The sequence below is a fragment of the Hipposideros armiger genome, unplaced genomic scaffold (assembly GCF_001890085.2).
Source record: "Hipposideros armiger isolate ML-2016 unplaced genomic scaffold, ASM189008v1 scaffold_334, whole genome shotgun sequence".
NCBI classification, from domain to species: Eukaryota; Metazoa; Chordata; class Mammalia; order Chiroptera; family Hipposideridae; genus Hipposideros; species Hipposideros armiger.
Window position 1 is genome coordinate 1,395,444 of NW_017731684.1, and position 15,477 is coordinate 1,410,920.

Here is a 15,477-nt window from a genome sequence, read left to right on the forward strand (position 1 = left end):
TACAAGTGAGGAGATGGATGGAGTTCCCTTTTCTCTGAACTATCAGTTTAGTTCCCTTTTTAGAATTTATTATTGAGGTTTATACATGAGAAATCTTATTTTATTTCCCAGACCCTCTAACAAAATAATTTTATTTACAAAATAGTACAATTTAATGAACTATAGAGTGACCAACACCCTCCAGAATTTAAATCTACATTGGTCAAGCAGTACTGTAATAGAATTATTAATTTCTTTTTTGGTTAACAGCTTATAGCTGTAGTTTTTCAATGGCCTAATATTTTGCCCAATGGGCTCCTGACTGGGATTGGAACCAAAGGTTAATTTATATGACAAGATGGGGATCAGGGATGAAACTAGGGGAGACCTTTGAGGAGACGCTGAACAAACAGACAAAAAAGACAACAAGAAACATGGTCCATACAAGAGACTTATCCAGATACCAGGTTTACCAAACAGATTAAAAAGACAACAAAAGACAGGGACCATATGACAGACATTCATTAAATATTAGGTGCATCCCCTGTGTACTCCTTTACCAGAACCAAGGTGCAAAAACCCCTTGCGCCAATTAACCAGACCAGAACCAAGTTTTGCTAAACAGATTGACAAAAACGTAGAAGACAGACAGGGCCCATCCAAGTACCAGGTTTACTTACGGGGAACATAACAGGTTTACTTACAGGATTATGAGGAACAAAACAGGTCTCCTTAACGGAACGTGAGGAATTTACCAGGTCCCGCTGCCAACGTCTCCAGAGGTGTCCCATTTCTCAGGGACAAGAATTAGACGACGAAAAGAAACACAAAACTGACAGTCCAGAGACCGACGACACGATTAAGAGGACAACAGACACAAACGAGGCACCAAAGCAAAGCAGACAACCAGAAGGGCCAGGAGCCACGGAATACTCATTACGGCTCAAATCTGACCCAAACCAGAAGGAGACTCGCTGCCTTCGCAGGGTCCCCCAGACTCGAGGGGTATGTGCCGCATCCGGCCCCCTAAGGAGTCCCCCAGATGTTGCAACCCAGACCAGAAAGAGACCATAAAGACCACTTACCTTCGAAGGATTCCCGAATAAAGTCTCTGGAACGAAGGGGGAGGCTGCAGAGCCCAAACTCCACTCCTGGGGATGCCGACCTAGTTGCCGGGGCCCTGGAACATCATCAGGGTGGCGAACCCCTGACAAAGAGTCGGCGATCACCGAGGGAGGAGGCAAGCTGCCTGCCCTGATCTCGCTGGGGCCTCCAAATGTTATGTCCTTAGTTTTTAAAATTGACCTAAGAGACAGAGTTTTCGTTCCAAAGACTTTATTAAGCCAAGCCTGGTGTCTGTCTCACTCTGCAAGAGAACAGCCCCGAGGTCTTGGTGGGTGGAAGTTTTATAGGGGCTTGATTTCCGGGAGTTTGAGCAGAAGCAGGTGTACAGAAGCCAAAAAAAGCAGTTCTTGTAAAACGTCCTAAGCCAGGTGTGAAAATGGTTATCTGCAAAATAATCTATTGTTGTAACCTAGTTCTTGCAAAAATGAGCTTCTACTGTCAGTTATAACCGTGTCCTGGTATCTTAATAGGATGTTTTGTTATGCTTAGCTGAAGTATGACTTTTTCTTATTCCTTAGGGCAGGGGTATTTCTAAAATGAGCCTGTCTATCCTAAGGTATAGCTTGCCTGGCCTAGGGTCTGGGCCTGGGTCCTTACACTATCCACTTAATACCAAATTGAGTGGCACTATTGGAAATTTCTATCATCATCCTTTGGGACAATTGAATTTTACCTTTTATCACTCAGCTTCAGAATATTTATCCATAACATCCTCCCCTTTCTCTTGCAATGAGCTTGGCTTCTTGTTTTACGGAACACTTTCATGCCTGTGATTTTAAACAAAATCTGTGGGCTGCTTCTCCATTCTGCAGGCACTTGCCATAAGTATCTAAGATTTCCTGGCCCTCCCTCCCATGGAGCTGTGCTGATGGAGATATCTAGAAGGCAGAAAGCCCATCTCAAGTGGAAAACTGGAGCTTTGGTTCCTGCTTCTAATCCTACTGCTAATCTGCTTCGGATCCTATCAGTGCAGCTTCTCCTTGGCTCAGAGGAGCAAAAGGGAATGCAGAAATTGGGTGTTAGTGGGCAGTAAATTGACAGGAAAGTGCTTGTAGGAAGGGAATTTATGTGTCACCAGGCTCATTAGCATATGATCAGCTCCTCTCTTCTCTCCACAGCTCAGTAAGAACTTGCCATGTGACAATTTGATTTACTGAAAGCATTCAGAAAGAACAGTTTATAAACAAATATCTTTCCACTTCAGTTCTAAAGCATTTGTTGTAAGAGTAAACATGTGTTTCTAATCATTGAAGGAAATGATGAGCATAGATGAGAGTTCATTATACCATTCTCTGTACCTTTGTATATGTTAGAAATTTGCCATAATAAAAAGCTTAAGAAAGGATTTGCTGTAGTCTAATCAGAGCTGTGTACACGGATTTATTTGAAGCTCTACCGCTGTGGGAAATATGAGATATATGACTTTTAACCCAGGTCCAACCTGTTGTTTGTTAAAAATAAAACAAGAAATTAGCTTGATACATGCAAAAGAAAGCATGGAGGATCATAAGGTGTTTTCCTATGAAAACTTTTACCATGGCAATGGCTGCCAAGAGAGTGGGTCATTTGGATGAGAGTGTTAGTTTGTGCCAATTACATAGGGTGCAGTAAATTTCATTACACAGCAAGTATGCAATAAATACCATGGGACTTCCCAATTCACTTGGGTAGGAAAATATCAAGGTTAGGTTGCTATGACCTTTCTGTGACAAATGAGACAGGCTCCCGCCCCACCATAACTGCTTGTGATCATCGGCCCAGGAGACCGATCCCATTTACTCAAAACTGGTTTGTGTATTTACATTTATACTTTGCAGTCAGAAATAGTTCTTGCCAGGACAAAAGCCATTTTTAGGAAACCAGCATAACCAGAAGACTGTTGGGTTTCTCTGAGGTATCAAAGAGCAAGAGGAGCCTGAATTTCCCCCTGTCCCATCCACTCTCCCTCCTGGCCCCCAGCCTGTTCTAGTGAAAAAAGTCATAAATCCCACTGATCATATCATAATAATTATCTCGTACATTTGCATAGGAGTTTACATGATTTTTCCTACTTTTGCTTTTCTATTTGTTTCTTTCATCACAGCCCTGTGAAGACACAAAGATGGACTATTTCTTCAGGAATATTTGGTGTACATGAAAATAATAGTGATTTGTTCAAGATAAATCTCGTCACTTAATTCGTGGCCATAGAAAGTAGCTGGGCTTATTTAAATAACACGAAAATATGTTAGATTCTTACTTAGCTTTTTTCTTCCTTTCAACAAACATTTATTGAATACTTGCACTGTGCTAGCTGCTGGGGAGAAAATATCATGATCCCTGCCTTCACAGAGCTTAATCTCTAGTGGGAGACAAAGATATTCATCCTACACTCATTCAAATAAATGTAAAACTGCTCCAGGGGTAAGTGCTGTGACGCAGAGGCATGTGGTGCTGTGACCTGGTCAGAAAGACTGAGAAGAGGCTGAGTGAGCTGAGATTGGAAGGAGGTAGGAGTGAATCAGGGAATGAGAACAGCTTGTGCACAGGCCTGTGATGGCCAGAGGCAGACAAAGTCCTAGAGGTTGTTAGAAGCCCCAGTGGATGGAAAGCAGAATCAGGAGGAGGTGGTGTGAGGAAACTGGCAGGCGGAGCGCTGCTAGCCTTAGAGCTTCCTCACGCTCATTATTCAAAGCACCCTATCTCACCCCTAGCACAGGCAGCCTGAGCCAAACTGTAGGCTTGGTGAATAAAGCGTGGCCAGCATTTCAGGCCCCACTTCCCCCTCAGCGTCCTCCTTGGCCTTGGTACAAACCACACAACTGTAAGCAGTGGACTTGGCTCCAGAGGCAGGCAGGGGCCAGAACCTACAGGGCCTGGTAGCGTATGTGAAGAGTTCTGTTTCTATCCTAAGAGCAGCGAGAAGCAAGAACATGGAGGGGTGGCTTCATATTTGCAGTCATCTCTCTGGCTGTTGAAGGACCGCAGAAAAACATTACCAATTTAGATAAGTCCACTGAGTAAGTTGTTGCCCGCTTTCTTGGTGAGTCAGGCTTCCTCAGGAACCAACTGCGAAAATAGCTTTTTGAGTTACAAAATTAGATCTCAGTATAAAAGCTGCTTCTACCGTTCAGGAAATATTTTGCTGCCTCTTTGGTGCTTGTTGGCATTGCAGCTTCATGAAAGGAGTTGCCAGACATGTGCTTGAGTTGATCTCAGTTTTGGTAAACTTGCCAAATTTGCAGCTGGTGGCCTGGGGACAAATTTATTAACTTGACTATTCCTTAGCTTGTTTTTTTGTAGAATGAGGTAGGTTTTCAAGGCCACCCTCCCACCCCCCCACCCCCCACTCTAAAATTCTGTGATTGACCAAAATGTTTTTTCCCTTCAGCTGCTTGTGCTGGAACCACCGCTGAATCACATTGGCAAGCTTAAGGCTTGTGTCCACACCCATTAAAAGCCACCTTCCTTCAGAGAGAAACAGGAATGCTAAGGGATGTCCCAGAATGATCCTTAGTTGCTTATCGTAACTGAAGAATGGGGTTGCTTAGAATGGTTGGGGGTGGGGGGGGAATCGCCGAGGCTGGTTAACAACACAGAATGCCTTACATTGTGCATTGCTGTCACAATTACATCAATTGGTACCTTTTTTACTCCCCTGGATCCCTTTGATCCCTTGACTTCCCTGGGCCTCAGCTTATTCATCCGTGTAATGGGACTGAACCGATTCATCTTTGAAGACTGCTACGGGCTTCTGTGGTGGGATTCTAAACCTTTTGGCAACCATCAATGATTCCATTAGAATTTCCAACTATTACACACATTTATTTATTTTTTTATTTGAATATTTATGTGTGTAGGTATGTATTTTTATTTTCAATCTCACAATAGAAAAACATACTTAATGTTTTTGATTTGTGAAACTATTTCCACCAAGGGCAGAACATTATGTTCTCTCTCTCCCTCCCTCCCTCTTTTCTTCTCTCCTTCTCCCTCTCTCTGGTGTATGTGTGTTTTTTTTTGCTCTAAGTGCAGGCAGGTGCCATGGCATTGGAGTGGCATACATTTTACCTTTTTTTTTTTTTTTTTTTTAGCTGAGCCATCCTGCCACCTGTTGGCAGCTCAGCAGCAGCTCAGTTCGGGCCGGGCATCAAACCGCTGTTGCTCAGAGCTCGAACTCTTGAGCGAGCTCTGCATTTTACCACTTCTTAGAATGGACTTGCCCGAAAGCAGAATCAGGGAGGAATCATTTCTGCTCTGAGTAACTTGGTTCATTTTTTCCAGCTTAGAACTTGGTTACTTTCTAATTATAGATTGTGGCTGGGTGTGTCCTAAACTAAAACCAGTTCTATAGGACTCTTTGTTCTGTTCTTTTCCCTTGAAAATGAGCAATAGGAACAGGTGAAAAGCAAATCTGGAATTGCTTGACTCAGTCCTGGACTTTTCACTGTTCTTTGTCCTTGGCTTCATTTAGACATTAAACTCAGATGTCTGCTTTACTTGTCCATCAGAAAATAGACAAAGCTTGGCATACCTTTTATTACATGATCACTTCATGAATTATTTTAATAGGTATTCTAGAAAGAACTGAGTAGGAGACCTTTGACACTTTGCTATCAACCAACCGTCTCCTACTTACATTTATGCAAAGGAGTTTCTTTAAACTTGAACCCTCTACTCTAGTTGTTTGAGTCAATGTTGGTCTTTGCTTTTTTTTTTTTTTTTCTTTACAGCTCAGAAATATTTGGGTGGGTTATAGGTCTACGCTCAAGGCTATGTAAAAGAGTTTGTTTCAGGCACTTTTCCCACTTTAATTTGTTCATTTTTAAATATCCAAGTAATATGTGACTATTGAAACAAAACATGAAAATAGAAATAAACAAATGGGAATAAACTACCCTTGAGTCTACTACCCAGTATAACTATTGTAACCTTTGGTATAATTTCTCTCCAATTCTTTCTGGTGCTAAGAGTGAGATGTATTAATCTGTGCGAGTTTCTGGGCCTCTCCACTTAGTCTCCCCACCACCTGCTGACGAAGGTTTTGTTTTTGCCCTGTCCAATTCTTCCCTTCCCCAGGTCTATAAGGAAATGTTTGTCTTTCTCAGACCAATTCTAGGGTTAAATCAGGGGGTACAGTTTAATCCATATAAAATTTAAAAAAGAAAAGAAAAAAGTACAGAGAGACTAACTAGAGCTGGATAATAAAGAACTGGAGATAAGGGGGACGAACAGAATAGCATACCTGTTGGATGTCGGGAAAACTTGGAGAGTGAGCGTTTCACTTTGGCTTCAGAGCATCTGGAGAATGGGCAGAGAGGCAAGGTTGGAGTGAGACTAGGAACAGAGTCACTGTGGTGTATGAATTGAAATTGCATTAATGTTATTGGAGAGATGATGGAAGTACAATGGACCGTTGTAGCTGACCTATGCCAAGCCTGGGGTGTGGGGCTGGGGAGTTGTTGCTTTTATGCTTTTATATTTTTTCTTTATATATTTCATTCTATTTCTTATTACAAAATAACATACTAATTGTAAAAATTTCTACTTCTGAGCTGTATAGCATATGTGATAAATCTACCTAATGGAGAGAATGTTTTATAATTGCTTTTACCCACTCAATATATTATTAATGTCTTCCCATATTATTAAGTATACCTCAACTTTAAAAAAAAATCACTGTATGTACCATCATCTAGTAAATTCTTGGTCACATAGGTTATTTCTAAAAAGTTTTTAATCATAAACACGAGTCGTGTGAATACTGTTACAAGTCAGTCTTTGCATTTTTATTTATTTCCTTAGACTCTCTTCCGAGGAGGAGATTTAGTGCCTTGAAGGGTATAAGTATTTGCAAATGTTTCGAATGAAATAAACAACTTATTATTGTAGGATTTAATTTTAAATTATGTACTACTACTCTTACCACTGTTAAATTCCATACATTTTAATAGAAATTTTTAACTTTTTCAGAGCAGTTTGACATTGATTGTGTCCTTGATTTCACCCATGAGGGTGTGCAATACTTTCACTCCAATTTGAAACTATTCAAACATAGCTTTTGTGTTTCAGGAGGCAGACTCACAGCTAACATTTAAGGGAATTTTAAAAACAGAATCTTAGTTATCCTACATATGAATTCCAACATGAGTAGGAGATCTGACAATTAAGTTAGCAAACTTGTGGCAACAATGTTGCTAAACTTTTTATATCAGAGGGATTATTCATTATGAATTTGTGCCAACTGGACAAACAGTTAACCAAGTTTGCTATTTGGAAGTGCTAAAGAAAAGGCTGCGTGAAAAAGTTTGACAACCTGAACTTTTTGCCAACAATTCATTGCTCTTGCATCACGACAATGTACCAGCTCATATGTCACTGTCTGTGAGAGAGTTTTTAGCCAGTAAACAAGTAACTGTATTGGAACACCCTCCCTACTCACCTGATCTGGCCCCCAATGACTTCTTTCTTTACTGGAAGATAAAGGAAATTTTGAAAGGAAGACATTTTGATGACATTCAGGATATCAAGGGTAATACGACGACAGCTCTGATGGCCATTCCAGAAAAAGAGTTCCAAAATGGCTTTGAAGAGTGGATTAGATGCTGGTGTCGGTGCATAGCTTCCTAAGGGGAGTAGTTTGAAGGTGACTGTAATGATATTCAGCAATGAGGTGTAGCACTTTTTCTGGGATGAGTTGGTGAACTTAATTGTCTGACCTTGTATGAGTCTTTCATCTGTTGCATTTCAAAAACAGTAAGCTCTTGGCATCACCTTCCATTAGCCTGTCTTCCCTGTCCCTCATTTCCAAATCAGTCATGTTGATGTTCAGAGCGTGATGAAAACACACTGTCCCTCTTGGCCCTTCCCAAGTAAAATCATCATTAGCTTCTCGTGAGAGTAAAGTTAGTAACTCGTTGTACTTGCTGACCATAAATGTCTTGTAAAGGGTTTTGTGTACACAGTGGGTAGGAGTGGAGGTGGGGGCCACAATGCCTAGTCATTCTCGTTTATGAAATACTTGGTCTAAATTTCTTCTTCATAATGTGTTTCCCCCACTATCAACAGTGGCTCATGTACCAATGAATCTGGAAGCTTGATGCTTGGAAACCTCAGTCGGTAACCCATCTCCTAACAACACTCTGGGCCCTTTTAAAGAACTGTCATGGACTCTCTATGCCAGGAGTCATAAACTCAAATGCCTCCAAGGCTAGACCAGTTATGTAAGAGAAAGACGCAGGCCAGCTATTAGAAAAACAACAATGAATGGCAGGTCACTGGGGGCCTCTGTATCAGAGACGCAGTAGATAGTGGTGGGGACTGCGGCTAAGTGGAGAGCATTTCTTCTCTCTGAATGAGAAGGTGCCCCATACAGGTGCTAACATGTGGGAAAGTGGGCCTACTATTAAATTTTATTGTTTCCAGGAGAAGCAAGAAATCCAAAGTTTAACAGATTTTTAAAAAACACGTTGGGATTCAAGTAAAACTTTTTAAAAACATTGTACATTTCAAACACAAATTTGACTAGATTGGATTTGCCCCAAGGAGGCCATGGTGTGACCTCTTCTCTACATTCATCAATCACGGCAGTTTCTATGTGGGTTTAAATAACCCCTTAGAGCTCAGGAAATACAATCTAATGTGTACTAGAGCCCAGGATGAATGACAGCTAAACACAGCCCCTCCAAACAGGGGCGTCTCTTACATTTTTAAAGTCTTAAGATTGTGAGCCCTGAATGAGATGGCTGACGAGTTTGGTGGGAGTCCAGCTGTCTAGGAGTGACTCTTAGCTCCATCATTTTCTCACCTCTGCACCTAAATTTTTTTTTTAAAGGTTTTATTGGGGAATTGGGAGGAGGGGAACAGTGTTGGGGAATCAGGGAAGAGGAACAGACAGGTAGACAAATTGCTGTTTTGTTCTTCAGTCTAGTTGTGGAGGACTTCGCTTCACTGGCCCATGTTGGTATGATCATTGTGCTCTTCCTGGATGAGGCAGATCAGTCGCCGGTCATTGGTCGGCTGCTCACAGTGGCTCCCAGCAGCTCACGCCGGCTGCTAGTCGCTCACGCTGGATGCCAGCCACTCACGTAGCTCACAGCAGCCCACTGCAGCACTGCTGCAGCCTACACCGTCGCCGGCAACTCACAGCAGCCCAGCTCCAGGTTGAGCTGTTGTTCACCATCTTAGCTGTAGAGGGCAGTGTCACTGGCCCTCAATGTGGGATCTGAACCACAGCCCTGCTGCTCAGAGCTGGCGCTCCCAAGCGAGCTTTTAACTAGATGAGGCACTCGGCCGGCCCTGCACCTAAATTTCTTCATTTGAGAAATGAACAAGTAGTATCTATCTCATCAGATTCTGAAGATTAAATGAATTAAATGAGGCAATTTAGGTCAAATGCTTAGTAAGTACTCAGCACTCGTTTTTACTCTTCTCCACTCCCTCATCTTCCTTCCTGCTGCTACTACCATTGACCTAGCCTCCCTCTTTTGTTTTCTCCGTATTTCAGGTTCCTGAGCCCCTTCAACATGATCCTAGGAGGCGTCGTGGTGGTGTTGGTGTTCACGGGGTTTGTGTGGGCAGCCCACAATAAGGACGTCCTCCGTCGGCTAAAGAAGCAGTACCCCACGGCCTTCGTCATGGTGGTCATGGTGGCCAGCTACTTCCTCATCTCCCTGTTCGGAGGGGTCATGGTCTTTGTGTTCGGCATCACTTTTCCTTTGCTGTGTAAGTGAACCTGAGTTGACTTTTCTGACATCCTAAAAAATGGAGTGAATTCCATAATCTGCTTCTTATGTGTGTTGGCATTCTGCAAAATGATCGGCATTTTCTGAACTGGCAGATCAAGGCCTAGGAGTCCGTTAATTCCACGAGTATGTACTGGGCACCTGCTCGGTGCCACACACTCTTCTGGGGACACCACAGTAAACGAAAGAGAGGCCAATCCCAAGTCACATAATGGGAAAATGCCCAGCCTGCACAGGACCCCAGAGTTGTCGGATGTTGGTGTCTGCTCTCAGCCTTGAAGTGCCTGGCACAGGAATGAGTGTATTTCATTTGGAAGTGAACTACTTACTCTCTACTTAGGAGATGATTATTAGTGTCTAAAGTTTTATAAGCCTATAGAAATAATTGGTCCAGAATACAGAGACCAAGTCCTCTGATTGTGGTGGAGAGAACTAGATATTTTCTAAGTTTTACGTGCATTGTTTACTGAGATCCCAAACACATGAAGCTTGAAATCGGGAACAGATAAAATTCCAGTCTCATTAGCAGAAATCTGATTAAAATTCTAGGAATTAAGTGACAGGAATATCCCTTTAGGTTTTAATCGCCTTTCACATGTGCATTATTCCATGAAATGAAATCAGTTGCTTGTTTGGGGTTGTTAGAGTAAGCCCAGAATATTTACAGATGAGTCCCACACCATATTGGACAAATTATTTGAATCAGCAAATTCAGACTTTTTGAATTATTCTTCAAGTGTTCCTTATGTGCTAGAGGCTTAGTATTTCCATTACTGTACTTGGACACACAGCTCATTAAGCTCAGTGCCTTTCCACGTCAGAGCCTGAGATAGGCCAGTGCGATGAAATGTATCATGGGTAGAAAGTCAAGGGTCTTGATTTCTACTGCTAGACCTGCTGGAAAGTAGCCATGTGATTTGGACCAGGTATCCTACATGGGTTGTAGTTCCCTCATCTATATATAAGGAGACTAGACAAGATCAGTGATTCCCAGACTTTGGTGATTGTGAGAATCATCCAGGATGCTTTTTAAAAATATACATTTCCCAGCCATGTTTCTTGGAGATCCTAATTCTGTGGGTCAACAGTGCTGCCCAAACAACCTGTATTTTTGGAGATCTCTTCATATGTTTCTAATGGCCAGTCTAGGTAGGGAGCCTCCAGGTAGAATGCACATTAGAGTTTCTCAAGATGAGGGTCCCAGATCACCTGTGTCAGACTCACCTGGAGTGAGTATTGAAATTTCATGTTCTGGAGCTCTCCCTCGGCCTTAACAGCCTGAATGTGGGGGCAGGGCTGGAGGCTGGGAATTTATCTATTTAACAGGCTTTCCAGGTAATTTGTGTGTACACAGAACTTTGAAAATCACTGGTGTAGATCACATGGGGTGCCTGTTTAACATACAGATTCCAGGCCCATGAAGGCTCTGGTCTAGGCAAGGGCCAGGGACCCTTTCTTAACACACAAACTTGGATAATTCTCAATGACGAAGCAAAACTTGGGAACACAAGGGTACATCAAATCTATAACCTTTAGTTTTTACCTACAAATCTATATCCAACACTTAGAAAACTGCCTCTTAGGTGGACTTTACCTCCTAGGTGGATGGACTTCACCACATGCTTCCTGTATAGATGATCTCTGAATTGAGCCTGAGTTCCTTTCTGGGAACTGTGTGTAAGGTTGATTTTTATGTAGGTTGGACTCAAGTTGATTCACTTTGAATGTCAGGACATTTAAGTAGCAGCTGAAAGATAGTGATATCGGTGTGGGATGGAAAAAGTGGTTGCCAGATAGGGTCCTTCCTGCTGAATACAATGCTTTCCTTCACACAGAAAGAAAACTTTATGTATGACATGATGAAGAACATTATATAAAAGTTATCTGAAGTCCAAGGATCCATTTGAGGATTTGGACCAATGAGAGAACCCGATTGTACGATAGCTAACTGAGGCAGTTTACTAAAAGTGTGGAGAGAGGGCATGTAATGTTATGTGGAGAAAGATAACTGTTGCTTTGGTGCTAACCATGTTTCGCTTCTCTGTAGTGATGTTTATCCATGCGTCTTTGAGACTTCGGAACCTCAAGAACAAACTGGAGAATAAAATGGAAGGAATCGGTTTGAAGAGGACGCCAATGGGCATTGTCCTAGACGCCCTAGAGCAGCAGGAAGAAAACATCAGCAAAATCACTGACTACATCAATAAAGTGAAGGAATAAATATAGTTGACGTGGTAATGGGGCTGCAGGAGAAATCAAATTGCAGCTTGCCCTTGTCCAGACCTACTTTCTGTTTGTATTTTTGAAATCGGAGGTGCACGTACCATCCTGCGATGCATGTGTAGGCCAAACTGTTAACATATCTGATGTTACAGAAGAAAGCCTCAGAAACCAAAAGAAACCACCCTCCTAGTATGTCTGCAGTTTCAACTACATTTATGAAAACTGATAGGAAATGAAGCACACATATCTTTAGGGGAATAAAGAAAATAAAAGAATTGTGCCTATAAGCAACAATACTGTTGTCTTATAGGAAAAAAGTAATTGTAAAGTGTCAAGGTGATATGCGTAAATGAAAAAGACTGTTAAAGTAGATGATGTCACCCATTAACCTGTTTAATCCTCATCCAAATATATTCCCCAGGGTTAATAGTATGTGGGGTATAAGTTAGCTTAGTTTTTATTATCCTTTTAAAATCAAAGATGACCTCTGTCACTTTGCCTCCTGTTTGACATGCAGTGGAAACTGGATAAACCAGTTGTTTATATTTTGTTTACAAATATAAAGATAGCTGTTTAGGACAATATTTTGTCAAATTTTTGTAAATTTTTGAAATGCTAGTGATGTGTTTTCACTAGCAGGTATTTCTTGCAAACTGAATGTCATCTTCCTTGAGGAGGTTGCAGCTATGTAACCTGTATTGTTCTTTACAGTCTTGTTTAAACAAACAAAATAAAGCAAGTTCTGTTTATATTACACATTTTTTGTGGTTATAATGACAAACAGGTGTCCAAGGTAATGTTTCCTATATTTTTTTCATTGTTGAGTTTTTAACTGGAATATTTAGAAAGAAGAAAATGAATGTGCATTTTATTAATTCTCTAGGGGCACAGGAGGACAATAATAGCTGATCTTTTGAAACCTGAAAAGCATCCCTAGATGACCAAGCAAAAAAGACTTTTAAAAATGGGAATGAAAATGGAGTGATCACTGGCTTCTGCAGTTCATAAATAGTTTAGATAGCAAGTGTTGCAACCATATGTTTTTATAGACATTAGAGTTAAGATAGCATGTGTTTATATATTCTGTTACTTTCTTCCTTTCATTTCCCATGTATTTAGAAATGGATTATACAAAGTGTTTTGCTTGCCAATTGAGTCATTTCACAGATGAATAGAAAACATTTAGGTTTCCTTACATTGAATTATGAAGACAATTGGAGCAGTACTTCTTGAAGAGACTCCCTGTACTAGAATAAGAAGCAACAGCACATGCTGCTCCTGATTTTTATTGCATTTTAATTTCTCAGCCAATCGGCAGCCTTCATCTCTAGCACAGTGATATCACGATGACTTCGTAGACATGGTCTAGGAATTGTATCCTTACTCGAATATGAAGAATAAAATTTATCAAAGGTTTTTTTTTGTGAGACTATTTTTAATGCATGTCTGTGTTAAATATCTGAGAAACTCAGTGACAACCCTATAAATGATGAGGATATTCTATACAGCAAACACTCAGCTTGTGTTCCACATACTGTTTAATAAAATATCAAAACTTTTATTAATTTGCAGCCAGAATAAAATTAAATTCCAGTGGGATCCGTTTTTAAACCTGACATGGGTTTTTTCTTTTCTTTTTTTTTGCTGGGTACAGTGAACTTTATTGATGGTGCATGACAAGGTAGGGCTCCCTCAGCCCCTCCCCTTCTCCAGGGGGTCTGGGATGGAAACTGGAGGTAAGGAGATTCTCAGTATGTTAGGGGATCAATTTGGGAAAAGGACTCCCCGATAGCTGAGGGCCTCTCCTCTTCTTGCTGGAGCTGGTGGTCTAGGGAGCTCCTACTCCTTGGAGGCCATGTGGACCTTGAGGTCCACCACCCTGTTGCTGTAGACAAATTCCTTGTCATACCAGGAAATGAGCTTGACAAAGTGGTCATTGAGGGCAATGTCAGCCCCAGCATCAAAGGTGGAAGAGTGGGTATCACCGTTCAAGTCGCAGGAAACAACCTGGTCCTCAGTATAGCCCAGGATCCCCTTGAGGGGGCCGTCCGATGCCTGCTTCACCACTTTCTTAATGTCATCGTATTTGGCAGCTTTCTCCAGGCAGCAGGTCAGATCCACAGCCGATACATTGGGGGTAGGGACACGGAAGGCCATGCCAGTGAGCTTCCCGTTCGGCTCAGGGATGACCTTGCCCACAGCCTTAGCAGCGCCAGTAGAAGCAGGGATGATGTTCTGGGCAGCCCCTCGGCCGTCACGCCACAGCTTCCCAGAAGGACCATCCACAGTCTTCTGGGTAGCAGTGATGGCATGGACTGTGGTCATGAGTCCCTCCACGATGCCAAAGCTGTCATGGATGACCTTGGCCAGGGGGGCCAAGCAGTTGGTGGTACAGGAGGCATTGCTGACAATCTTGAGGGACTTGTCATACTTCTCATGGTTCACACCCATCACAAACATGGGGGCAACCGCAGAAGGGGCAGAGATGATGACCCTCTTGGCTCCACCCTTCAAGTGAGCCCCTGCCTTCTCCAAGGTAGTGAAGACACTAGTGAACTCCACAACATACTCAGCACCAGCATCACCCCATTTGATGTTGGCAGGATCTCGCTCCTGGAAGATGGTAATGGTCTTTCCATTAATGACAAGCTTCCCATTCTCAGCCTTGACTGTGCCTTTGAACTTGTCATGGGTGGAATCATACTGGAACATGTAGACCATGTAGTTGAGATCAATAAAGGGGTCATTGATGGCGACAATATCTACTTTGCCAGAGTTAAAAGAAGCCCTGGTGACCAGACATCCAATATGGCCAAACCCATTCACTCCTATTTTCACCATCGTGTCTCAGGGTCGTGCTGGTACTGCACAGGAAGATGTGACTGTCTGTCGAATGGGAGGAGCAGAGAGCAAAACCTGACATGGGTTTATACACATTTTAGCCCCATCTGTTTTATACACGGTGATTTCTGCTGACTAAACATAGCAAACCTTGAGAAAGTGACAACTTGAATTTAAAAAATATGCTCATTATAATTACTAACAGCCAGTGGTCAATTCTGGAAGTATAACACTAGAAAAATGTAGTGTGCAAATGCTATAAGTTTTCACATTGTTTTCTATTTCTATAACATTTTATATAACTCATAAAATAGTGCTTATATAAAAATTCACACAAAGTTGCTAGAGAATGAACAATTTCCAAAAGTGTCCTGGGTTTTTGTTACATTCAGTTTTTGAAGGATGCACTCATACCATTGGTAAAATGCAGACAATATGTGATATTTCATATCTTTGGAAAAACTATTTTCATTATTTTGTCTCATCACAGCATTAACTCAGATAATCCACTTTGCATGGGGTCTGCTATCACCAGGATGTCAGAAAAATATTAAGGCTGGATCTATATTAGGCAAGTATTTCCAAA

The 15,477-nt window shown here is 41.8% G+C and overlaps 2 protein-coding genes across 2 annotated transcripts in view; one reads left to right on the plus strand and one right to left on the minus strand.

The window, feature by feature from the left end:
- The window catches only part of ARL6IP5 (ARF like GTPase 6 interacting protein 5), a 33,411-nt gene extending 19,945 nt beyond the window's left edge, over positions 1-13,466 (plus strand). The window contains exons 2-3 of the mRNA XM_019661074.1: positions 9,590-9,807; positions 11,875-13,466. Of these exons, the coding sequence (XP_019516619.1) occupies positions 9,590-9,807; positions 11,875-12,047 (391 nt within the window). The 3' untranslated portion in view covers positions 12,048-13,466. The remainder of the gene's footprint in view (positions 1-9,589; positions 9,808-11,874) is intronic.
- A 423-nt stretch (positions 13,467-13,889) lies between these two features.
- On the minus strand, positions 13,890-14,898 carry LOC109392523 (glyceraldehyde-3-phosphate dehydrogenase-like). The gene has a single exon (XM_019661061.1). It carries the CDS (start codon positions 14,889-14,891, stop codon positions 13,890-13,892), a length of 1,002 nt encoding a protein of 333 aa, XP_019516606.1. The 5' UTR covers positions 14,892-14,898.
- Between the last annotated feature and the right edge of the window lie 579 nt (positions 14,899-15,477).

What these genes read in the sequence shown, in the direction of transcription:
- LOC109392523 (XM_019661061.1), bottom strand. Translation starts at nt 14,891, where the DNA reads ATGGTGAAAATAGGAGTGAATGGGTTTGGCCATATTGGATGTCTGGTC.